The following is a 25,015-nucleotide window of genomic DNA, read 5'->3' as shown; positions in this document are numbered from 1 at the left end:
AGCTGACCAATTATCCATAGGAATAAAGACAAAAAAAGGTAAATCCCCAGCTATAACCTGTTGATTATTTTTCTTTGGTCTATAAAATGTCAGAAAATACTGTAAAATGCCTTTTGAAAATTTCTTTAAGCCAAAGGTGACATCTTGTCCCAAAATACAATATACTCAGTTCACTGTTGCATATGACAAAAACAAACAATTGAACAAACACTTAATCCTCATAATAAAGAGCTGAAACCAGAAGTGTTATTTGAAATGATTCATTTTCCTTTTCTAAGTCTGGCTATTTTATTGTTATAACGTCAGACTCCCTAGTATTTATGATGGGTTATTGATCTGTCCTGTCTATACCCTCAATTGGATGTTAATAAATCCTTTGTGCCATAAACAAAGGATGTATTTCCTCCGCTCTGTTCAGTCTGGATTTCTCAGTGGAACAGAGTTGTTTTTATTGTGTTTTCAATGTTTGTTTGCAACAAAAATTGCTTTCAATTTAGGTATCAATGACGATTAGACATGAAAGGAATTCTTCTAGACTACAAACACTCAAAATGATTTTGTTATTCTGTCAAAAGATGTTTTTTATTTTTGTATTTATGTGTATTATGTGAAACAGTTAATGTGCTGGGATGCAAGACAAGTTTCAGAATTTTCTTCTGATAATAAAGTGAAATCAAATCAATTTCTTCAGACCACATCCTGTCTTAGTAAAACTTTTTTAAATGTTTAGTTAGAGTGAGAGGGCAAACTTTTAACATCTTTCCTGCCTCTTCAAATGTGCATTCACCATTCATACCTGGCTTTTATTTCCTGGATGTTTTCATCAATTACAAATATATCAATTTAACTGCAGAGAACAGAGGGAAACAGTGAGTCCCACAAAAGACAACCCTAGGTCAAAACTGACTGACCAGGAAGCCATGACTGACCTGCAGTATTTGAAAGCTGCAGTACCATTATACATTTGTGGCATTTCCTGGTTGAAGTGATTTAGAGGTTTCTTACTTTGACAAACTTCTCAGAGGGGGCGAAGCAGCCCACGCAGAGAGACAGAAGGATCCATCCGCGGGCATGGCTGCTCTTGGATGGATTCTGAGTAAGCTGTTTGCAGATCTGACAGTAGATCTCATCCCTGAGGCAGAAAAACAACAGCTGAGCAAAATAAATAGATTCAAAACACAAAATAAACATGTTCAAAACACACTGCTGTAATAAACTAGTTGATTCAGAGCTAAACTGAACATTTTACTAGTAAGATCTGGCATGCACATTTGTGTAAATGTTCATGAGATGATATTCCCAAATGGTAATTCTACATTATTTTGGTGCCTCCATGTCTAACACCACTGCCACATTGAAGTCACCACTGCAGGTCACCTGAGGGCGGGCCGTAAGATGCCGTTGCCGATGATGAAGTGGAGTTTCTCCAGGTTAGAGGTGGGTCGGTCCTCCAGCATGCTGTTCCCCTGGAGGCCATAGTCCCCATCTGTCAACCGCCTGGTCACCTGCCGCCGACATTGAAGAGAAACAAACAGTTATACAACTAAAATTAAGCAGTGTCATCTACAAGTGTAAAGTTGGGAAGTGGGAAAAGCAATTCAAGGTTTCCCTGGTTGAGGACGTAAAAATCTATTCATTCTCCCTATAGATAAAGTTACATGACTCACAGCTGGAGCACTTCTACAGCTTGGATTGGCACAAAAACTCCAGGTTAAATCATCAGTACAAAAAGCTAAAAAACTGGTTTAGAAAATATATTTTTTCTTTGATAAAAAGTCAAAGCCAGTGCACATAGAGCTTTAATGGAGAAGTTAACTACAACTCCCAAGGTGCATTTCGGCAATATAAATATTCTGTTACGGTGTATTAAACTTACGATAAGGCGGTTAAGTTAATTATTTTTTAATTCTGGGTACACTGAGGATGATTTCAGTGACTATGGCATTGTGTTTTGTTTCCAGCTGCAACAACAAAACATTTTAATTTGCTGCTACAGCTGATTCATGCCTCTGACCTCTTCTCTTTAGCAGCAGCCAGGCTCATGGGTATTGCAGAATTTAGAGCCATCTGTCATGCTCAAATGATGAAGAAATCCTTATTATACAGAATTGAAGGTGAAATATTCAAAGTCGCAGTGAAACTGAAGTTATAGCGTCTTTAGCTTCTGTGCTGTTATGTATTTCCCAGTGGAATGGAAAATTTGAGCTGTGTACAGTTAAAGCAGCAACATCTAGGGCTGAAAAATGAATGCAAATGCAGAAGTGCCAAAAACTGCGGTTCAACAAATGGCCACTTGACCCCCATGTTAAAATGCCCAACTTTACAGCAGAAATAAACATGTTTACAGCCTGGTACAAATAACAGTTTTGGTCTCTATAGCTCATTTCCAACTTCATGACGACTGTAAGGCGGATGAATTTTTATTTAACTCACCAGTTTACATTGTATTACAGCTTCACATTAAGCATATTTAAGGGTGTGGCCACTTGAGTGGCAGGCTCTCTGTGAGATGTTGTGACAGTCTGACTCAGATCCACCCCTCATTCCTCCACAGCTTCACCCTCGAGTCCAAACATGATCACGTCTGGCTCCAAAAATTTGAGGCTTCAAAATGTGAGTCCACAAAATGACGTCACCGTAGCTATGTCTATTATTTATAGAGTCTATGTTTGAATCTCACCTCCTCAGTGATTTTGGATTTCCTCTTCAGAGTGAGAGACACAAGTTTATGTCGGACACTGTTCCTCTTCTGGCTGTCTATGGAGCTGTTCTGTAGACACGCAAACAGAGCGTAAAGACATTTGGTGAGTTAATCTGACCATCAGTAATGCTAACAAAACAATCTGACCCTCCACCATCATCATCTCACCTCTCCTTCCACCTGAAGCTCCTGCAGCTCCCTCTTATAAGTCCTCTTGCCAAGTGTTTCATAGATCTTTGTCATGACGGGAATCTTTTCGCTGCCATCATTAATGACCATCTGGCATTTTGGCTCCGGCAAGTCTCCCATGAACCTCAACACGGTGATCCACACCGCTAATGCAGCCTGGAACATAGAGCAGTATGTTTAAATCAGCAGTTAAGTTAAGTGAGTCACTTTGTAATCTGTCAGCAGTGGTGGAGGAAATATTCAGATCCTTTACTTTAGTAAAAGTACAACTCAAATTCCAAGAAGGTAATTGTTGTGTAAAAGTTAAATAAAAACAGAATATAGACGGATGTGCGAGTGGCACTGATTTCATATCTAACTTTTAGAATAACAATGTGCACGGCCAAGAGGTGGAGAGGAGCTGTGTGTTCTCACCAGCTGGTCTCCTTCGTCCTCATGAAAAAGCAGAGGTTGTTTCAACGGTCGTCTAATGTAGGTGTGAGTGGAAACACCCTGGAAGTACGTGGCTGCAAACTTGGAGAACTTGTACTCAGACAAATCCTCATCTTCCTCATCAGGTAACGGCAGAGCTTCGTTGAGCACCTCCTCTTCAGCTTCCTCCCCACGAGGAGTTTTCTCCAAGTCCTGAGCAACGGGAAAACACAGTGATGGAAGAAATACGTCAAACTTTGTAACACATATTTTTATTACATGGAACTATTCTGTCACACTGGGGTTCTTACGCACTATCCTCATTCCCACAACTACCTTAATTCTTTCTCTGCACTGCGATCTGCATCCTACACTGATAATACACGTTGTACATTTTTTGGTGCATATACTGAAGTGTACATATTCCTTGTAAATATTTTTATTGCTTTTATTCTATTCTAATTTGAATATTTAATAAATCTAAAAAACAACACTAATTACAGAATGATGGAGAGCTTGGTGCAAGAGAGAGCCCTCTTCTTTTCTTTATATTTCGTTTATTTTGTAATGGTGACAAGGCCCTTACAAGATGTGTGTTGTTGAGGAGAGAGACCAAATACCAGTCAACAGGTTGCTCGAGATGACCCAGGCCTGCGCAGAATCAAACACTGACCACTGCCGCACAATGCATGCCAGTTAGATTTGTGTCTGATGTCATCCCAACTTGCTAAGATGCCATGCACAAGAGAACAATGATAATTCCACGAGATTGAGGCAGTTGCAGTTCTTAGAGCCGGGGGCTGTAGTTGCTCTTCACCAACTGCAAGACCCAGGGCATGATGGGTAACACTTGGCTCTAACCTGATCTAACAGCTGATTGGTTTAGATGTTGACTCAACAATATGACATTTTAGATAAACTCTTCATCTTTGTTGATTTAAAAAGATTATGATTTCATTTGTCTGATTTGAAGGTTTATTGTATTAAGAGAATACATATTGTGTTACTGATGGTGACACTGAGTAGTCACTGAATCCAATTATTGTAAACTATACATATCGTACTGTATATTAACATTGGACCATTTTAATTATTGAAGTAATTAGCAACAAAGAGGTTTGCAGTGAGTGAGACGTTAGGATTCTTAAAATAACATCTGTACAGATGTGAAGCCCTGACTATATCGGACTGATCTTTAATTAAAACTGTAGTATTTCATTCCCCTGTGTTTGTGGTGATGTTTTCAAAAAAAAAAATTGTAGTTGAGGGGACAGATTTGTTCTGCTGCTGCAAACTGATATGATGCTGATGTACATGAGAATTCATGCAAAATCAAGGTTGAACCATGAACATGACAGATCGCCTGTAAAGCATTTTAACAGGTTATTCTGTCATAATTAAAATAACTGGAGACTGCAAACAAACTGATATATGGGTCTGATATTTTAATGAATCGGCATCAGATCGAACAGGATGTAAGTGTTTCTGTGACTCCCTGTACTGACTAAAGACTGCGGAAAACTCCAGACTGAAAGAAAGAAGACTGGGCTTTTTGTCACCGCCTTCTGACTTCATCCACTTTCCAGACCAGGCGCAGTTTATCTGAAAAGAGACAATTAATGCAGCTAGAGGTGCACAATAATGTCGGACCGCTGTGCTATACAGCGGGTCTCAGCTGTGCTCCAGCACCAGCCCTAATTTTGCTGGGATTGTTCTGGGAAGATGATGCGCAAGACCCGCCTGCCTGCTGAGCCTGTTTACACCTGATACCGCAAAAGCAGACCAAACTCAGACTAAAGGGTAAAACTAGGCAGTGCTGACCACATATAAGCCAAGATTCTGTAACTGTAGTGCCCATTTCTCGCCTACAGAAACATTTTACTGCACTGTTTGGCTGAAAATCTGTGAACAAGAAACGGGCGCCATGTTGTTTACTGTATTTTAAAAATGGAGGCTGAAAATAAGTCAAACGGTAAAACTAAGCGGTGCTGGTCAAATAACACCCGAGATTCTGTTACTGCTTCGCCTATTTCTCGCCTCAAATGTTTTTGATGTGTTTTGATATTTTAGCTTACCATTTAACTGTATCTCCAGATCGCTTGTTACCTGCCGCCATTTTACTTTCTGAACGTCTAAGCTCACTGATGTCACCCACCAGCGGAAGCGTTTATTGGTCAGGTGCGGTGCAATGCATTCTGGTAGTTGTAGGTTTTCTACCTTTCCTGTTTTCTCTGGTCATGCAGCACCAATTTCAAAAGTATTTCGTCTTTCTACTGCATGGACAATCCAGTTTTATGAAAACACCATATTTCCAGCAGTGAAATACTTTTTAATGCATCCTGGCTAGGTTGGTTACTAGATAATAATAAAAAGTTGCACATATAGCAGCAAAAGCACTAGATATTTTTTCCTCAGGACTTCAGAGCAAAAAGGAGAGTGAATATTAGAATCACATTTGTCAGATGGCCAGAAACACAATGCAGAATGAATGATAATTTTATTCTGTGTCTGCAGGATGTGGAAACAGGCAATTGCTTGTTAACATTCTAGTGATAACATGTCAGGGCTTTGTGTCTATTAGCTCATTGTGGAGTTCTTCTGCTCCCAAGAGGACAAAAAAAAAAAGAAAAAAAAAGGTGCCTGTACTGGACCAATTTTCATGGCATCACATATTTTTCACAGCTGACATTTCGATATGTCACAATAGGAAAAGCACAGGTGCTACTAATGACAATGACAAAGGTTACATTATGTTCAAGTGTCCAAGAGAGTGACCGTTTTGGCTGGCACGCACAATACTGGGATCCTGAAACTGAGCTGCTAAATAGAATTCACCCATCATTAATTTCATTATTATAAAATAACTATATGTGCTTTTCTACGTAAGTCATGAAAGGCTGTAATTCCAATTATTCTTTCTATCTCAAGATAACAAGTTCATTATTTCATTATCTCAAGAAAACAAGCTTTGTTATTTTGTGATAATAACTGGCACCTCTTATAAGGCATGCCAGTATGCATAGATACAGTTTTGACAAGTGTAGCAACTTATTTAAGATGAAAATGTCACATCAAGGTTTAATATCTCATTACTATCTGATGCGATCAATAACATTAATAATGGGTCTCCTTGGTCTGACATTTTCAGCTTAAATCAGTTGCTACATTTGTCAAGGTGCCATCTATGCCTGCTGGCATGACCCTCCCGATCTCTGATAGACATTTTAAGTAGCCTAATAAGAGGAAATGACCTTTTTGTAATTATCTCGTTATCTGGAGATTATAAAGCTTTTTTCTTTCTCGAGATAACAAAATAATTAACTTGTGATTTCAGATAATGGCATTAAATGGCATTCTCAGCTTCTTCTATAGGCCTACTTCCTGCTGTGACATGTCAAAATGTTCTCCATGAAAACAGGGCCACAGTTAAGGTATTTCACTCAAAACCACAGATGTGAACCTCGTGGTGGCGCTAGAGGAAAAGATCAGGGGATCACCAAAGTCTGCAGGATCTCCTGGACCAGCTGATAGATCCTTAGAACCACGCTGCTAACATGGCTGAAAACTGAATTCATCTGTTGGACCATTCAGTCAGACATCTTTATTAGACTACAAGAACCATAAACACATACTTCAAAACCAGCTGGTGCCTGTCCGTCCTGGTTGGGCAGCGGCCCGGTGTTCCCCAGGAAACCAAACATACGGTCGACCATGTCTGAGTGGTCCACGGGCTGCTCCTTCTCCCTCTCCATCTGCTCCAGCAGCTCCTTCTTCCTCCTGGCCTCCTCCCTCTCCTCCCTCTCCCTCTCCTCCTGCTGCTGGGCCAGTTGGACGAGCCTCTCCTGGTGGTTCCTCTCTGCCTCCGCCTTGGCCCGCCGAGCCGTCATCTGGTTTCGCAGCTGCTCCTCCTCGGCCAGGCGCTGGCGCTCAGCTTCCAGGCGATGCTGCAGCTGTGAGGGGAGGTGAGGGAGGAAACAGAGGCAGGTTGAGTGTTATACTGAGCAACATTTTTCTCTGTTAGCATTTTACTACTTGTCTGTTTAAAACTAAAGCAGAGGAACTGAAGGGAAACATCACAGGTGTAAACAGACGGACTAAAAAGAATATAAACTATTCTTAAAAAGCGAAACGCAGTAGACAGAACGTTGATCTCTATTCAGTATTTAGCTAATGTAGATTATTTAAAGGGGCTTCCAACTACTTAACTTCCTCGTGGACGGGTCACTGGAACTGCAGATTCACTCAGGGATATTATCTGATAGTTCTCCGAAAGCTATTTATATGTTATCAAGCTGATAACAAACTGAGATTAAACAAACATTTACAAAACAAATAATTTATTCATCATTGTCTTTCAGAACAGGGACAGAGAAAAAAGGTGCAACAGATAAAATGGCATTTTCTTTTTTTACTAAAAACATTCTGAAACAAACATTTCCATATATCACAAACAGACAACATGCAACCAGGTTAATCAAACTAATAAAAAAAATGTATAAAAGAAGGTTTTACGGTGACAGATTTTAGGCCAGGCTCACAGGAGAGACTTGTCTTAACATGACTGAGTCTTTTTTCAGATGCAGTGTGTTTAAAGGCCTCAGTCTGCATCAGACAAAGTGCTTTTCAGATCATCTGACAGAGTTTGAAACCCTTTTTAAGATGGTGAAATCAAGGAGGGGGCTGCATCCGGCTGCTGCAGGAGTCGGCAACCTTTACTATTAAAAGAGCCATTTTTACACATTAATACAATTAGAGAAGGTAAAATCATTTTAGGCCTAGAACAATGATGTATGAAAAATGTATTTCCTTTTTCTTATGTTTCTTTTTTGACAAACCCATAGGGAGCCACTGTAGAGGGGATAAAGAGCCACATGTGGCTCCGGAGCCACAGGTTGTCTACCCCTAGGCTACTGTAACTTTCCCAAACACCAGAAGAGGGACCAAGTGTGCTCACATCCAGGCAAAAACACTCAGGTGCAAGACAAAGAATACGTCACTGCAGGTCACAGAGAAAGTTTGCCCACTGTGGGCTCCTAATAAAATGTTTGTCTTTTCTTTTAAGGCAAGGCTTTGATCTACAAGATCTTCTTCAGGCGACAGCAATCAACTCAATCACTGTTTGCTGATCAGCAACTAATTATTAGGAGTCTACAGTTTGCAGACCTCCTTTGTGACCAACTTTCTAAAACAGTGTCACATTTATTCTTCCTTTGCGTGCTGATGGACCACATAGAAGCAGGTAGGGTTTGAACTTTAACTTTACACAACAACTTACAGGAGGAGTGATTCAGGCTGCCTCCAGTTATTATGCTAAACTAAGGTAACCACCTGTAGGCTGTAGTTTCGTATTTTGCATACTGACAATGGGCCTCCTTCACTTATATGTGCGTAGAAATGTGCGTACTTTGCACACAAAATAAGTGCGCCGGCCAATTTTGTTCTTATCACCATGTGTGTTAGTGAATCAGAATAATTCTAAATTAAACATCGTGTGCCCGCTATTTCCAATCAGCAAACCGACACTTCCTTATTTCTCTATACAAGCCCAATCTGCTATTCCCTGAGTTGTCCCTGTAGCCAGGAAACTGATAGTGGACAGGAGTTGGACCTGAGAAGGTATCAGGTGAGAATGGGAAGCAAAACTTGTCTTGGCAGTCAAAAACAGCTGAACACCTGCTTGAATCAGAGTCTTTTGTATACTCTAGATGCCTAACAGTGGTTACATGTGTGCAATTTCAGGGCACTCAATATTGTTACTATTTAATATGGATTTTCTATGGATTCGTATACATTCAATTGTAAGCCAAGACTAGTGCACTCAATTTTTATAGTTGCATAGTTTAATCATGACAATAATTGATGAGTATGAAAGGGCGTAATTTTGATAGTTATTTCATACATTTGGAAGATGTGTTACTAAATTATCATTTTTTAAAAAATATCTGTCTATTAAAGTCTTTTAATGAAAGTGGTTTTAATCTGCTGTGTATTTAGTTAAAAGGTATGCGCTTATATTTACAGACAGCTCATCATTTGTGCGTACGTACAGTCTGAGGCAGTTTTAAATTTGTTTATAGAGTACGAACAAATTCAGGTGAGAAAATTTGATGAATCCCGAATTTGTGCATAAAAGTTTTAGGGCTTTACCCACCTGAATCAGTCAGTTGAATATAAATATTTGATTATTTGTTCCTTTTTTCTATAAAGCGCTTGAGCAGGGTTCAGAGGGACGTTAAGCGTGACAGTGACACTCATAATGTAGAAATCAAGCTAACTGCGCTAATGACAGAACGGAAATGTGCATCAACATTCCAACACAAGATATCACACAAAAACCAGAGGCTGTGTCGTATTAAGTTGCTGTGAGCTGTTAATTCACCCCTTCTAAGCAGAAGGAAAAACATAGCGTTATTTCAGAGCCTCATGCTGCAAAAATTCTCCTCCTTTGTGCCGTGTCTGCGGCTGCCCGCAGCGTGACAGTGAGGTGCGCTCACTCTGCAGCTAAATGTGGGGACTAAAACATCCCCAGACGTACACTGACAAAAATAAAAGAAAAACATGGGTCTCTTACTGATGATTTGAATTTCCAATTTTCAGGGGGCAGCCCTAAAAATACTTTTATGCCAAGATTTGTGTGTATGGACTGTTGAATGAGGCCCGATGGAGGTTGTATTGACTTTCTCATCTAACTCTGAGCAAGAATACAAATCAGCAAAAATGTCCAAAACTGTCTAATCATTGTTGGGGTTGGTTCATCTGATCATGGCATTACAGGAACAAATATAATAAGGCTTCACAGTTTGTTTTTGCCAAATCAGTCACAATTTCTTTCCCCCATATAATACTACACACCTGCCCTCAACACCAGTGGCCCTCTCGGTCTGCCACTTTAACATGACATATGTAGCAGTAATAAATGCAACCACTTTTTACCTCTGCCCTGAGCCTCTGGCAGAGGCGTCTGGCTATCATGCCCCTGGTGTAGGCCTGAAGCGTCAACACGGCACGAAGACGCCGCCAAAATGTCTGCCGGATGAGGAAGCCACGGCAACGGGCTTGAATGAGAGTGACACGAAGGCGAGTCGCCCGGTAGCTTCTGTAGTGCTTCCTTGACCTGTAGACGGCCTGGAGACGCACAAAGCCAACCTTCATCTGAAGGAGAGGAAAGGTGGAGATGATGTTAGTGTGAATGGGATGTTTGAGTCGTGCAGCTCATAGACATAACAAAACATCACAATGCGTCAGAGAAGAAAATAACATTTAACCAATTAAATGCTACAAAACTCCCCATTAAAGGTGTAAACACTTACAGTTTGGTAATTCTTCCTGCAGCGATAACCCCTCCAAATCTTCTGGATAAAAGTCACAGCACTCCTCAGTTTGAGAAAGTGAGTCCTACGACAGAAGAGGAGACAGGAAATAGATTTTAAACCAGGCAGTGGTGGAATGTAAGTACATTTACTCAAGTACTTTACTTTGAGGTACTTGTTCTTTACTTGTGTATTCCTATTTTATGCAACTTTATGCTTGTACTCCACTATCACATTGCAGAGACAAGAACTGTAGTCTATCTATCTATCTATCTATCTATCTATGTCTTGTAGAGTTCTTCACCTCTCTTTAAGTCCACGCACAGCCTTCTGGATGAGGATGACCTTGTCAGTGATGCCTTTGTCCCTCTCGATCTCCAGCTGCATGTCGTGGTGGTCCTGACAAGAAACGAGCAGAGACAAATAAAGACGAGGTAAAAAAAGAGGACAAACAGCCACGGGGCCCAAAACTGTCAGGGGGCCCCGAAGTCCAATTTGTTTACTTACAAAGTTGTTTGTTAGTAATATACACCTACGCATACATACACTCCAGTATAACATCAACTGAAATGATAATGGTCCTATCGTGGCTCCTGTAATTTCTCTTGTGTGAAAATTTTAAAATCTTGATTATATCAGTTGATATATTGCAAACATGGTGCTGTTCCTAAATCTAATTGTGTGTGATTAGAATATCTAAAATTAAATAGGGAAGAGGGAATTGGAGGTGCAGGTTGCAAACAGGGGTGCACAACAAAATATTTCATTGGCCCTGATGTTCCTGATCTGTTTTTTTAAGATATATGTCATAAGTGTGAATCAATGAGGCTGGGACGGACAGCAAGACGACAATCTATGGGAGCTGGAAAGTTTTGGTTGGTTTTATATCCTCACTGGATTTGATAGTCCTTTAACTGTCAAAAAACAACTACCACTAAAACCAAATTTGGATCAGAACCAAAGTAAGTGAACTCTTGGGTGCACATTGTCTGTATATGCACTGGCTTACTTTTAAGAAATACCTTTTTCTGATAGGTTCAAAACAAAGAGCAGTGATGGGGATTCAGAGCCAAGATGCTGCAGAAAACTCAATCCGCAAAAACTTTTACAGACAAACAAAAAACCCCAAACCTTTAGGAAAATCTTGGTTTTTCCAATCTGCCAGTCATCATGTTTTCCCAACCGGGCCAGGACGATCTGCTGGCAGGTCCCTCGGAGGTCTTCCTGGAAGGAGAAAGAACGATGTGAACGTGAGGACTCCTGCACCAGCACTGTTTTAAAGACTGTGTAGATCCTGTATGATGTCAAAAAGGGATCAAGGAAGGAAAACATTACAATCAGTTGAAGTTAAAGCCTTACAAAACTAGTGTGCTGTCAGTTCTGGCTATGTGGAAATTATGTTGATCAGGTATAAAGTGACTTGTAGACGTTTGCTACGTTAGCTGTGACATAATAATGTTAATGCAACATTATAAGCATCTGTCGTTGTTGTGGTCTGACAACTTGATGGACAGTGGTAGAGCACATATTTCAGCTGCAGCAACCCGACATTGAATTCAGGCAGCTCTTCACTTTCAGTTTCACTTTCTTGGGTGAACTGACCCTTTAATGACGTCACTGTTATCCCATTTAAACAGGTTTAAGCAGGACTGAAGGAGACAACAGAAACAGAATCATAACAGATGGCAGTGTTTTGTGTTGTTGACCTGTATGTGAGCAGGTTTGACACCAGGCATGAGGACTCGGTAACGGTCCACAAACTCGCCAAAGGAGTATCGGATGGGATAGCCTGCCCGCCGTATCCTGATGGTCTCCATCATGCCGGAGTATCGCAGCTGACGAATACACAGCTCTCTGTCAAATAACTGGAACATGCATAATAAAGGGTTAAAAAGCAACAAAACTTAAGAGGAAAGAGCTTAATTTTATGAAAGCTGAAGTAAAAATGAGCTTAATGTACCCTGAAATTTTAATATGGTCAGTCTTTACAGGTGTTTATACATGGACTAGGCTAGTCAGCGTAATGGTTAAGGGCTAAATGAGAAGACTGATACCATCTCATTTCTGTAAGATGAATATAAAGCTACAGCAGCTGGAGCTGGCAGCCAGCTGGCTTAGCTTAGCACAAAGGCTGGAAACAGGGGAAACAGCCAGCCTGGCTCTGACTAAAGGTAAGAAATCTGTAAAAAATTAATTTGTTACATCCCAAATGTATAAAAACTGAAGTGTTAAAGCAGGAATTTATGTGCTGAACTATTTCTAAAAGTCAAAACTTGTCATTTTGTCTCTTTTTGTGTACGTTATATTAATTCGTGAGCCTTAGAGGTGCTGTTAGGCAGTATCCCCCTTTTCCCGGTCCAAACAACAATTCAGAAATGTGCTCAGAGATTGATTTGGGGACTTGGAAAGTCTTGCATTTTGTAAAGAACATGCAGGAAATGATCTCACCATAGGTTTCTTGAGCTCGTTGGGTTTTATACAGCGAACGAAGAATGGCTGACACACGCTGAGCGTCCTCATCAGCATCTCCAGGGAGCGTTTGAACTGACTGCTCAGAGTTGGGGAGCGCTTCCTCGTCTCAACACCCTGCAAACACACACATGGTAGAACTACATAAGACTATGTTTCACCAACCCAAATGAACAAACCTCTACAACCAAATACAGTGAATAAACACATTTTCATATACTGTCAACCGACACGAGCACATTGTTCGAAACTTTCACTCCTTTACATCTGCAAAAGATTTAAGTTTTGTAGCAATTTGTTTTTGCAAAAGTGAAAGTAAAAGCCAACTCTGGTTTCACTCTCCTTTGGCGTCTCACCTCACTATCTTTGCTTTTTTTTCCGGCGTTGTGTCTCGGCGATGTGTGCCGCTTAGAGTTTGGCACCTGGTCGCTATTTTTTTTTATTAAGCCCTGACCTCACCTGAGCGCTGTGGGGCTACACGCCACATATATGTCCTCAATGCAGAAAATACGAAAATACAGGTAGAGGGCAGAGTCTCAGCAGACAAATACACCGCTACACACTTAGGTGATGTTCACTTATTTAAATGTAAAAAGATAGCGGGACAAGTTGATGAAGATATATATGTAATATTAACATTTATTTATATTTTTTGTAAGCCAAAGACATTTGGTAGTAAATATTATACATTTGGACTGGTTTACACTTGTACGTCATGGATAATTGGTAATCTATACTATATACAAAGATAGGTTTTTGTAAGACAGATATATGGTACTTACTATTATATACTTATACATGGGTTATTTTTGTGTGACAAAGTTAAAAGGTAATAACAACAGTATATTTAGAAAAGTCTTAGGTGTAGGTTTATCTGTATAAGTAAGCTATCTGTTACATGTCACTCAATGACGTATGAAGAAGGGGCTGGGATTTAATAGGCCTATGTTTATACTTCCTCCAACTCCTTTTCGAATGTGTAAATCAAAGTAACTATACACTGACAATTACCTTCCATTATGCCTTTCATTATTTGTAAATATTACTTTTTTCTGTCTGTTTGTTTATATGTTCATGTCTTTTCTTTAACATGTTAGAAATAATCAAATTTCAAATATTGCGAGGGATTACTTCTTTTTGAGTCTATACACTGTTTTATAGGAAAATCCTGCAGAGCATATCTTTAACAAATGGTGGAAAATTACATGGCAAGTTGGGTTTCAAATGCTGCCTTCCAGACCACTGAGTTTTAATTTTTTATTTCCCCTGGTTATCATGATTGCAATTTCCTCGAGCCAAAAACGAAAATGCCACTAAATGATCTGTTGATGAATCTGTTTTTAAATTTGTTCCTGTAATTTTAAAAATACACACCAGCCTCACACTGATGGAGACAGTCAGGTTTTTGTTTTTAGCACATTTTGTAGAGTTTGCAGCATGTGCATGAACACTGGACACATTTTGAACACAGGGGCACACAGTGAAAACACAGGGTGCACACACACATCGATACTACTGTACACCACAGACAAATGAAACAGGAAACCAACGCAAAATCTCTGACAGCTGGAATCCTCAAAGTGAAGCAGAAAACACGACAGAACTTTCTCTTTCAAAAGCCCCTCAGTTCTCTGCATGTCTTCAAATTGTCCTGTTGACAGCGATACATGCTTGGATAATAGATGAGAAGTAGGAAGTGCATGTCAGAGAGTTTGCTGGTTAAATTCTCAGTAACTTAATGAATCTCATCACATGAACACACTTCCTTCTGGTTTCTGCTACAACAAACTGCACACCTGTAGGATAAAAAGAGAGCTTAAGGAAGGGAAGGGGGCGTGGGTATCATGGGTTTCTACTCAGTTTTAACAAACACAGGGTTTTTTCAGTGACCACATGTTGCTAAAGGCCATTGATTACCTTGGGAGCAGGGGTGCTGGGCTGCTGATAGCCACACAGAAACTGACGTGAGAGGAGGAGACAGAGGAAACAGAGGAGAGACAGCAGAATGAGAGGAGGAGCTGCGGCATTAATTAAAAGCCAACACCGTGAGGAGAAAAGCTAAAGGGAGACAAAAGTCACCAGTGACATTATCACTTGAAGACACTTTAAAGTCATAACAAAAGCTCAAAAGAAGGTCGAAAAATATCAGTCCACAGGTACGGGCATTCATGGAAACAAAAATCTAGAGGCGTTACAGAATTTGTTGGTCTCACCATGGCCACGTCAGCCTGGAAGATCTGCTTGATGAACTTGTTCTTTGACGAGTGGACGAGCTGAATGATGTCGGTGTGGAGGCTGTCTCGGTTTTTCTCCAGGAAGCCTGGAGGAGAGACGGAGGAAACAAAACTATGAAGTCGCTTTTGGTCCAAACCAAAAAAAAAATACATGGCTGGTTTTAGTTCTGATCCAGTTTGTGTTCACGGTGGGTTTTTTAATTGTCCAAACATTTTTGGATGTGCACGACTACTTTGCTTTTTTTTTTCTTCGTCCAACCGAAAGTCAGTCCAAACAGTCCATGTCAGATAGGGCTTTTGTTTTACTGCCACATGTCGCTGTTTCTATGACTTTACATTTGTCCATATGTGGCATTATAGAGGTGGTGTTCTCTCTCTATTAAGGTTTGTTCAGGTCAGCCAAATTTTGGATTGTTCAGCTTCTTGAATCTTATCTGACCTTTTACTTTCCTAGAATACTTTCTTGTAGGGCTGCCCCCTAATAGTTGACTGAATGTTAATCAACCAGAAAGGTCATTAGTCGGCAAGATTTCATTGGTCACTTAGTCACAGAGAAAAAAACTCTATTAGGAGCTGCACCTTGTCAAAATAAATCAAAACCTATAACTGGACCATGTAGGAATTTAATTTGAAAGGACAGACACAGGAAGTTTCCACGCTCAGCAGTCAGACAGGAGTCAGGTTAATTTCCAGGGCTGGTACCTGCGGTTATTCCACAGGCTAGTTAATAACATGTCGGGCAGGAAATCCAAAGTGTGGGATCATTTTGAGAAGGTGAAGGACGAACCCAAGGTGATATGTAAACTCATCTTCATTGGTCGACTACAAACATGACGTATCATCTGAAACATGGAAGTAGCTACATGCCCATTAACCCACAGCGTCATTAACAGGCGGCTCGCTCAGTGTGTGACGTGCACTTGTAGATAAAATATAGGCCTATATTAATGAAGGTTCATTAGTACGCTTTTGTATTTCTCTGTAATGTAGCACAGTGTTAACAATGTTACTGATACTATTCTTTCTCACACCTTCAACTCAAACCATTGTGCTGCCCCGCCCAAAATATATCATTTAATGATTAAATTAATATCGTAAACATGCAGGCGACTAGTCGACTAATGGCCCTAAATGGCGACTATTGGTCGACTAGGAAAACTCTTAGTTGGGGGCAGCCCTACTTTCTTGAGAGTCTGAGCCAAAATTTGCAGTGTAACAAACAAGAGAATAAAGTGCATAAAACAAAGCATGAAGACGCAACAACATGCAGCAACATGGATGAAACTGAACACACCTCTGGTCTCATAATGCACCACTCCAGCAAAGTGTTGGATGCCAAACTGGGTTTCGTAGCTGTTTTTAGGAGGGATGTAGTTGGAGTTGAGTTTGTGCTGCGAGTTGAGCTTGTACAGCATCGTATTATCAGTTCCCTGACAGAAGACAAGAAAAGAAAAATAAATCTGTTGAGTTCTTACACAGACACATCCCACTTCAAATGATCTTGTAAATGGTCCACAACTAGAAGACTATATAATTCAAACAACAGACTGCTGTGATTCTCCCTTGTATTGCACCTTAGGGAACTTGCTCTCTTCATCGATGAGGGAGATGATGTTCATGGGTTTGTTGGCGATCATGTCCAGAGCGTCCTGGTTGTCTGTGAACTCGATGTGCTGCCAGCTGATGTCCTCCAGGTTGTACTCCTCCTGCTCCAGCTTGAAGACGTGGCGAACAAAGAACTGCTGCAGGTTCTCGTTGGCAAAGTTGATGCACAGCTGTTCAAAACTGCAGTGATGAAAAATCAGAGGAGAGAAAGCAGGTGTGAAAGTTCAGTATTAAATTTGACAAACTAACAAGATTTTTCTATGAACTTGACACGGTTTCACCTGTTGACGGTGAAGTTTTCGAAACCAAAGATGTCCAGCAACCCGATGGACCTGCGCATGATCTTACTCTCGCAGGATGGCGGTCTGTATATGGCAGCATTGATCTTATCCACAATCCAGACAAACAGCCGCCCGTAGATCCCCTGGAAGATGAAACACACGGTCAGTAAGAACACATACTGAAATATCTCAACTATTGGACGGATTATCATGAAACATGCTGTAGATACTTCCCTTTGATCCTCAGACTTTTTCTCTAGTGCCACCTTGAGGTTGAATTTTTTTAACTGAAATCTCCTGACAGCGATTGGATTGACTGTTGTGAAATTTGGTGACACATTCATGGTTCCCTGAGGATAAACTGTAACACCTTTGGTCCTCTGATTTTTTCATCTATTGTCATCATCTGATCAAATTTTCAGTTTGCCATTTCAAATTTTAGGGGCAAGAAATGCCTATAATCAGTGAGTAATTGACAAAAAGTTTATAATTAGCAGAAGTATGTTTTTCTTGTTTGCTTCCATAGCTTGTTAATTATCTTGTAACACCTCAGATTTAACTTTTGTGAATCTTGACCTTCAGGTTGTGACAAGTGATTTCAATTGTGATTTAATCCCAGGCTGAAAAGCAGTGTTTCACTATCTTCTCCCATTAAAAGTTTTAATTCAGGGGGCGTCGGTAGAGTAGTGGATAGTGCCGGCGCCCCATGTATAGAGGCGATGCCTTGCTGCAGCGGCTGCAGGTTCAACTCCGGCTTGCAACTCTTTGCTGCTTGTCATCCCCCCACTCTCTCTCTCCCCCATTTCTCACACTGTCCTGTCCATTAAAGGCAAAACGCCCCAAAAAATAATCTTTTAAAAAAAAGAAAAAAGTTTAAATTCAGTAGGATGTGTGATTCTGCAAAGAAAAACGTCTCTTGTGTAGTTTGGTTAGGGTTAGGATTTTTAAGTTGTTGTTTTTTTACTTTTACTTTAATCTTTTTTTTTTTCTTTTTGGTTATATGCTAATTTTCATTATGATGTGTATATCTTGTACATTTGCATCTCTACATCACTGCAGCAAAGTGAGAAGTTACAGCACCGCAGGTCAGTGAAAACAAACTGCTGTAAAGTTGTTCTTTAAAGGCTACATGATCATCTTCTTACTGTAAGAGGTTAAAAGAGTTTGGATTATTTCCAATAACAGACTACTGTATTTGTATTCAATCGGTACCTTGACAAAGGCGTCCCTGACATCCAGGCCTTGTTCCACACTGAGCGGCGTGGCGACACTTTCACCACGTGTGATCAGGGTTCGTGTGGTCAAACACACCATCACATCCTTAGGCTCCACCTACAAGAGTGCACAACAAGCAATGTCAGAAAAAGGAGCGAAAATGGACTCCAATTTAAAGCAGCTTCACAGTGTGCTTCTCTTTTCTAAGACACAATCACAAATGTGCTGCATTGCAATGAACCCATTATCAATATGTGTCACATCACTTGATGCAGAGATATGGGTGGACTTTAGGCAAGTGATTACTTTTTCTGATACACACTAGTTTGGCTATTGTGTAGACAGGAATGCTACTAAGTACATTTACTAGTACTGTAGTTAACTGCAAATTTGAGGTACTTGTACTTGAGACTTTCCTTTTCATGGAACTTTCTACGTCTACGCTACATGTCAGAGGGTAATATTGTACTTTTTATTTCACTATAGTTACTTGACAGCTGTAGTTATGAGTCATTACAACTTAAACATTAGGATTTTGCATACAAAACACATGAAGACATTTATAAAGTATTAAATATTCTTTCAACTAAATGACCCAACAGTTGATAGAACTAAAACAATTAGTGTTTGATTATAACAAAACATTTTATGGTTTCAGCTTCTCAAATGTTATGATTTGCTGCTTTTCCTCTTAATTATTTTAATGATTCAAATCAATTTTTAATCATTTTGATTTTTAAACTATCAGTTTGGAAAAAACAAACATTGTGAAGGTGTCACTTTGGGGTCTGGGTAATTGCAACATCACTGACTAAAATTTCCAAAATTTTTATAGGAAGGAAGTTAAACAAGATATGACACATAAGACCAGTCCCTTAAAAACAAAACAAACACCCAAACAAACAGGAAAGAGATGAGAAGAGAGAAGAAGAGAAGAATGTATTCCCCGCGGAAAATTGAGCACTGTCAATGTATGTCCACTAAAAGTGCTTCATTTTGCCACTGACAGGCTCAGATTGTTATTCTACGTGTCTGACAACATTATGGAAATGATCCCTATAGAGATAGACCTTTATGTTAAACAGTAAGATCCTTTTTGTAAAACCAGAAACAGCCCCGCAATCATCATTGTCAAACCCACCAGTAATTTCATCATCGTAAAAAACACACCTCATTCAGAGTCGCAGAAACATAACAAAATTCATAAAAGTCATCTTGGTACATCTTTCTGCTGTTCCAACAATCACCAACTCTGGTTTGATTGATATAAACATTTAGTTCACCCGGTTAGATCTGAAAATATGGTGGCTCTATACACGCTAAAAGTACTTCTCTGAGCCTGTCAGTGGCAAACATGAGAACTTGGATGGACATACATTGCATCCAGTTTTGCCGTTGCTGGCTGCAGCAGTCTGGCTCAATACTGGACCAATCCCATTAGTCACATAGACACAGAAACATGCGGTATTAATACTTTTACTTGAGTAAAAGATCTGAACACTTCCTCTACCACGCTTGTAGTACACACACATATGCACACACACATACATACCTCCATGAGTGAAGCCGCAGTAATCAGGTCGGGAGATCTCACAACTACACAGGCGTCCAGGTTGTCATACGTCCGAGCTGAGGAGAACCAAAAATACCACTGTTTTGCTCAAGATACACCTCTCAATATATTGTAGTCAAGTACACTGACATCACCTCTCTGACACCATCAACGAAAGCAGAACCTAATAGTGTGCTGTTTATCATACCCTCGAAGCGCAGGTTGCCCATGTGCAAGATGGCAGCCAGTAGCTTGGAGATCTCCCAGTTCTCTGTCTCAGTGAACATGAGGACCTTCATGGCCGACAGGATGCTGGAGTAATCGCTCAGGTCGTCTCGACCGTCACATGCTGTACAGTTACCCTGGAAGGTAAACAATGCAGAGAGCTTGAGCTTGTCTATATCTTATATTGAAAAGCTAAGGAAGGCCGCTGCTCTCTACTGGAGGTGGGAAAGTTAACCTGATGTACATTTGCCAGCTAATTAGTTCTAATGCCTGAAGTATTGTATCAATAAAGCTTAACACCTATAATAAGCATAAATCTAACCCTTGAAGAGCTGAAACAATCAGTTGATTAATCAAGCCAATGGACAAATCAGCAAAAATCTCAAACATTTCTTGTTCCAGCCTCTTGAATTTGAATATTTGTCACTCTTCTTATTCCTCTATGACAGTAAACTAAAATTCAAGCCATTTGAATATGAAAAAAATATTTTGAGCATTTTTTATTTTCTTTTTTTCTGACATTTTATGGATTATTTAATAAAATAATCAAGAAAATAATGGACAGATTAATTGATAATAAAATTTTCAAAGTTTGTTTCCAAGTGTAAAATCTCTTTCTACACCCTTGTGGTGTATTTTTACTAACAGCATTATTGTAAATTGATTTTTTTTTTTATAGTTTGGACTGAAATGTTTGATTATTTTGTGTCAATAATTTAACTGACTAACTGGTCAATGAAGGAAAATCACCCATTGCCACTGCAGTTCTCACCAGCTGTAGTTGTAGCAAGTGTTTTCCCCTCATTGGCTACAGGAAGCAATAATAAGCTGACTCCAACTCGGCACAACCAAACGTCATTCTCAAAAGCTTTCAACGAAAAGGCAAGAATACAATTTACAATTGTTTTAGCAGTAAATATCATGAAATTAGATTTATTCACTTTTAAATAAAGTTAGTTTAATTTTAACCATTTAGAAATTTATTTAAATTCTGATATCTCGCTTTTTTCCCTCCAAAACTAGGTGTGGGAACAATTCTGTTAGGAAAAAACAAGCCAGTATCATCGGCATAAAGTAACATCAAGATACTGTAGATAAATATAAACAAATGGTTTAGTTTAATCCAACAAAAATAGCAAGACTGTGAAATATGGTTGAACACATGGTTAGAAAAACCTAGTAGGGTGGCATTGGCGGCTAAGTGGTAGAGCAGGCGCCCCATGTACACGGCTGTCGCCGCAGCGGCCCAGGTTCAACTCCAGCCCGTGGCCCTTTGCTGCATGTCACTCCCTCTCTGTCTCCCCCTTCACACTTGTCTGTCCTAGCCATTAAAGGCTAAAAAATATCTTTAAAAAAAAAGCCATTTAGCTAGCAGAATTTGTTAACAAAGTACAATCTGTTGGGAAAGACACAATTTCCACCAGTGTAGTTACTAGTCACAATAATGAGAATAAAAAAAAGGTGTCATGCATACATCACTGCTAACAAGTGCCAACAAGTCAACATGCTGGTTAACTTTGACCTCCATCTTCTAATGATGGATCACAGTACTGTTCAATTTTATGTGTATTTGTCATTGGAGGTGGAGGTTAATGGATCCAAATAGCTCAATAATGACCCCATTTATCAGTCAGTACACAGACATTCAGTATGAATAGTCTCTCACTCAGCCATAGACTCACCATGGTGAGGTAGGAGTAGTCTTTGGCGAGGCCCAGACCCAGCTTGGCCTTCATCTCTGAAGCCATCCCTCTCAGCATGCAGTAAAAAATATGGTAGTTCCTCTCATCTGGAGCCTGAAGGAGAACACGGGGAGAGTCAGAGAAGTACAGAAAATTTAACCAAACAAAACTAACCTGAAAAGGCCTAGAGTCATGACTTTAGAGATACTGAGGATGTGTTTTATCTGACATTACGATCCGGCTTCCCACCTGTCGACACACACGGGACTTCTCCAGCAGGTACTGCTCTATCTTGGCCCCTTCAATGGCCCCTCGCTTGTTGAAGTGGATATCGATATACTTCCCAAAGCGACTGGAGTTGTCGTTACGAATGGTCTTGGCATTGCCAAAGGCTGAATGGAATCACAAATCATACAGTGAGACGACAGGAAAAAAGTAAAACTGTATAGGACTGACTGAAGAAAAATGGATTAGATTTGACATCTGAGATTCAAAGTTCATTCTCAACGTTAAAAGATGAAAAGATTTGCATGTACATTTGAGTGTAGAAACAATACATCTTTCTGACCTTCGAGGATGGGCGTGGCCTCCAGGACTTGTTGTTCTATCCATGAGTGTTGACCGCTGATGGCTGCGAGGAACTGCAGAATCAGTTTTGTGCTCTCCGTCTTCCCGGCTCCAGACTCACCACTGTCACACAGAACGGACCATTACACATTCGGACAACACACAGACACACATTGTCTCCTCCAAAAGTTAACATTTTGGGAATAATCTTTGTTGTTCATTTGTTGTCTAAGGCGTACTGACCAATCACGCTTAAACTGGCTTTAGTTGCCTGCAAGTAAACAGTTCATGTAAAGAGCAAAAGAGGTGAAACATAATGGCCAAATGCAATCTCTTAACTCATCCACTATCTTCTGATGACAATTTAGCTTTTCATTAGCTTTTTAAAAATGTATCTGCTTAATAAATCGCTGTCAGACTGATGCATTCCAAGACTGCTTATCTGACTGTAAAAAATGGCCGGCACACTAAGCCTTGGAATCCTTGGCCAAGGTACCCGTTATCCTGATATCTACTGGCTACACTGGAATCCCTGAAATATTGGCTGTTGCTGCTGCCACCGCCCAATCCAAACCGTTCTACTCATTGGTTGGAGTTAGGCATTAACCTCGAATGGTTAGGGTGAGGATAGCCCATTGGTCAGGGGATAGGACCTGAACAAATCAGTATGGTTTGGGTAGCAAGCGTTAGCCCCCAGAGGCTAAACTATTGTCAGACCCATAGCTGATCAATTCCAAGATAGTTTTTTTTAATATATATATATATATAAAATGAAATATAAAAACAACAAATCAACATTTTACGAGGGATTATGTGTTGGACTATTTCCTGGCTGGGAGCAGTTGCCAGGAAACTAGCTGTAACATGTTGATTAGTGAGCATTACAGGTGCTAGTAGTTGAATTCTGTTAGTGTTGAACAGAGCCAGGCTAACTGTTTTCTCCTGTTCCCAGTCTTAAGGCTAAGTTAAGTTAGCTTGTTGCTAAAAGTAGCTTCATATTTAGCATAAAGACGCAAGATTGGTATTCATCTTCTCATCCAATTCTGCAGATATGATTATTATTCAAAGATATTATCCCAAAAAGATGCTAGAATTGAACATCCACTAAAGAAAAGGAAAAGACACTCTGTGGGGAGAAAAAATCATTTTCTATCAAAGACATTAAAAGTACATTTCGATATTTTAAACTGTGTTAGTGCAGAAATTTAGACAGGACGACCACTTGTTCAAATGTCAGTGCTGTTCACAACTATTCACACACACCTGATGATGCAACACTGGTCCTTGTTGTTACGCTGCATGTTGAAGTAACAGTTGTCTGCTATGGCGAAGATGTGCGGTGGCAACTCGCCGATCTTCTTGTTGGTGTAAAGGCGGATCTGGTCTGGAGTGTAGATGGGCAGCAGCTGGTAGGGATTGACTGCTACCAGAATTGAGCCGGTATACGTCTGCAGGAACCCCCCAAAAAATAAAAGAATAATTATTTCAAAAGAATTTGCTATCATGCAGTTTAGAAACAGAATATCTCCTATTTTACCAACAACTATCCAAATCATTCAAGATAGTTGTAGACACGATCATCCTTTACTTGTTCCTAACATTTGTCTTTTCTTTCAATCACTGACGATTACAGCTTATTTAATTCTTTGAATTTGATTGTCACTCTAATATGACTGATTGGAAAATTTATTGCATTTACACAATGAACTCATGGAATTTGCAGTCAGTTGTATTAATCACATGAAACTGTAATTCTTGCAGCAAAATGAAACTTTCTGAAATCATCATCACCATGGATCTAGTCATCCAAATGTGTTTCAAAATGCTTTTAAAAGCTAAAGAAGAAGTTGGAGCAAAAATAAGTTACTGGCAGGCAAATTCACAAAGACTGGATTGCAGATGCTGATAGCATCATGAATTGTGCATCAATTGCAACTGCTGTCTGCCCTGTCTCAAGGTCGGATTCACAAAAGATATCGCGCTGATGATATTACAGCACAAACACGCTCATAAAGCTTTGCAGCTGAGTAGAATTTGCCCTTTTTCTAGCATCTGATTGCAGTCATCCACATGGCAAAGTATAAATGTTGCCTAGCAGAAGAAGAAGAAAGAAATCTGAAATTTTCAGAATGCAAGCTCCACGTCCTGACAGGCAAGGTGCAGAGGCAATTCTCAAATCTTCACTTAAGGAATTTAAAAATGACATAGAGAAACCATTTTATATATAGTCTGTCACTGCGCTTCAGTTACCACTAACTTTCTGAAGATGCTAATTTTACTGTAACTTTGCAATTTGCATAGAAAGGGGCCCATTTAGCACCAAATGTATGCATATTACCTAACTTAAATACATGCAAGTAGCACAGGAGCACTGATACACTATTTGTTCAGCAGCTCAGTTAGTACCCTCTTTGTGAGTGCTTTGAGAATTACACAGTTTTTTTTTTGTCTTGTTTGTGCAGGTTTACTGGCTGCAAAAGCCAAAGAATCCCTTTGTGAATTCGCCTGTGAGCTCATGAGCAAGAATATAAATCAGCCATTAATGAAGCGAGAAAACAGACTGAAACCAAGAGA

General features: G+C 39.9%; 1 protein-coding gene across 1 annotated transcript in view; it reads right to left on the bottom strand.

Annotated features, from left to right (window-relative positions):
• Nucleotides 1-25,015, bottom strand: part of myo7ab (myosin VIIAb) — a 64,561-nt gene that overhangs the window by 17,181 nt on the left and 22,365 nt on the right. The window contains exons 7-30 of the mRNA XM_078172305.1: nucleotides 23,705-23,889; nucleotides 22,443-22,564; nucleotides 22,124-22,266; nucleotides 21,875-21,988; nucleotides 20,176-20,329; nucleotides 19,968-20,044; nucleotides 18,413-18,532; nucleotides 17,201-17,343; nucleotides 16,889-17,099; nucleotides 16,609-16,744; nucleotides 15,294-15,400; nucleotides 14,998-15,039; nucleotides 13,060-13,197; nucleotides 12,318-12,476; nucleotides 11,743-11,835; nucleotides 10,916-11,010; nucleotides 10,612-10,696; nucleotides 10,235-10,453; nucleotides 6,934-7,251; nucleotides 3,305-3,514; nucleotides 2,870-3,046; nucleotides 2,681-2,770; nucleotides 1,378-1,505; nucleotides 1,006-1,132 (exon numbers count right to left, since the gene is read on the bottom strand). Coding sequence (XP_078028431.1) covers nucleotides 1,006-1,132; nucleotides 1,378-1,505; nucleotides 2,681-2,770; nucleotides 2,870-3,046; nucleotides 3,305-3,514; nucleotides 6,934-7,251; nucleotides 10,235-10,453; nucleotides 10,612-10,696; nucleotides 10,916-11,010; nucleotides 11,743-11,835; nucleotides 12,318-12,476; nucleotides 13,060-13,197; nucleotides 14,998-15,039; nucleotides 15,294-15,400; nucleotides 16,609-16,744; nucleotides 16,889-17,099; nucleotides 17,201-17,343; nucleotides 18,413-18,532; nucleotides 19,968-20,044; nucleotides 20,176-20,329; nucleotides 21,875-21,988; nucleotides 22,124-22,266; nucleotides 22,443-22,564; nucleotides 23,705-23,889 — 3,393 coding nt within the window. The remainder of the gene's footprint in view (nucleotides 1-1,005; nucleotides 1,133-1,377; nucleotides 1,506-2,680; nucleotides 2,771-2,869; nucleotides 3,047-3,304; nucleotides 3,515-6,933; nucleotides 7,252-10,234; nucleotides 10,454-10,611; nucleotides 10,697-10,915; nucleotides 11,011-11,742; nucleotides 11,836-12,317; nucleotides 12,477-13,059; nucleotides 13,198-14,997; nucleotides 15,040-15,293; nucleotides 15,401-16,608; nucleotides 16,745-16,888; nucleotides 17,100-17,200; nucleotides 17,344-18,412; nucleotides 18,533-19,967; nucleotides 20,045-20,175; nucleotides 20,330-21,874; nucleotides 21,989-22,123; nucleotides 22,267-22,442; nucleotides 22,565-23,704; nucleotides 23,890-25,015) is intronic.

Source organism: Epinephelus lanceolatus, chromosome 11 (genome assembly GCF_041903045.1).
Source record: "Epinephelus lanceolatus isolate andai-2023 chromosome 11, ASM4190304v1, whole genome shotgun sequence".
NCBI lineage: Eukaryota > Metazoa > Chordata > Actinopteri > Perciformes > Serranidae > Epinephelus > Epinephelus lanceolatus.
Note: the sequence above shows the minus strand (reverse complement) of the source record. Positions and strands in the feature narration are given on the sequence as shown.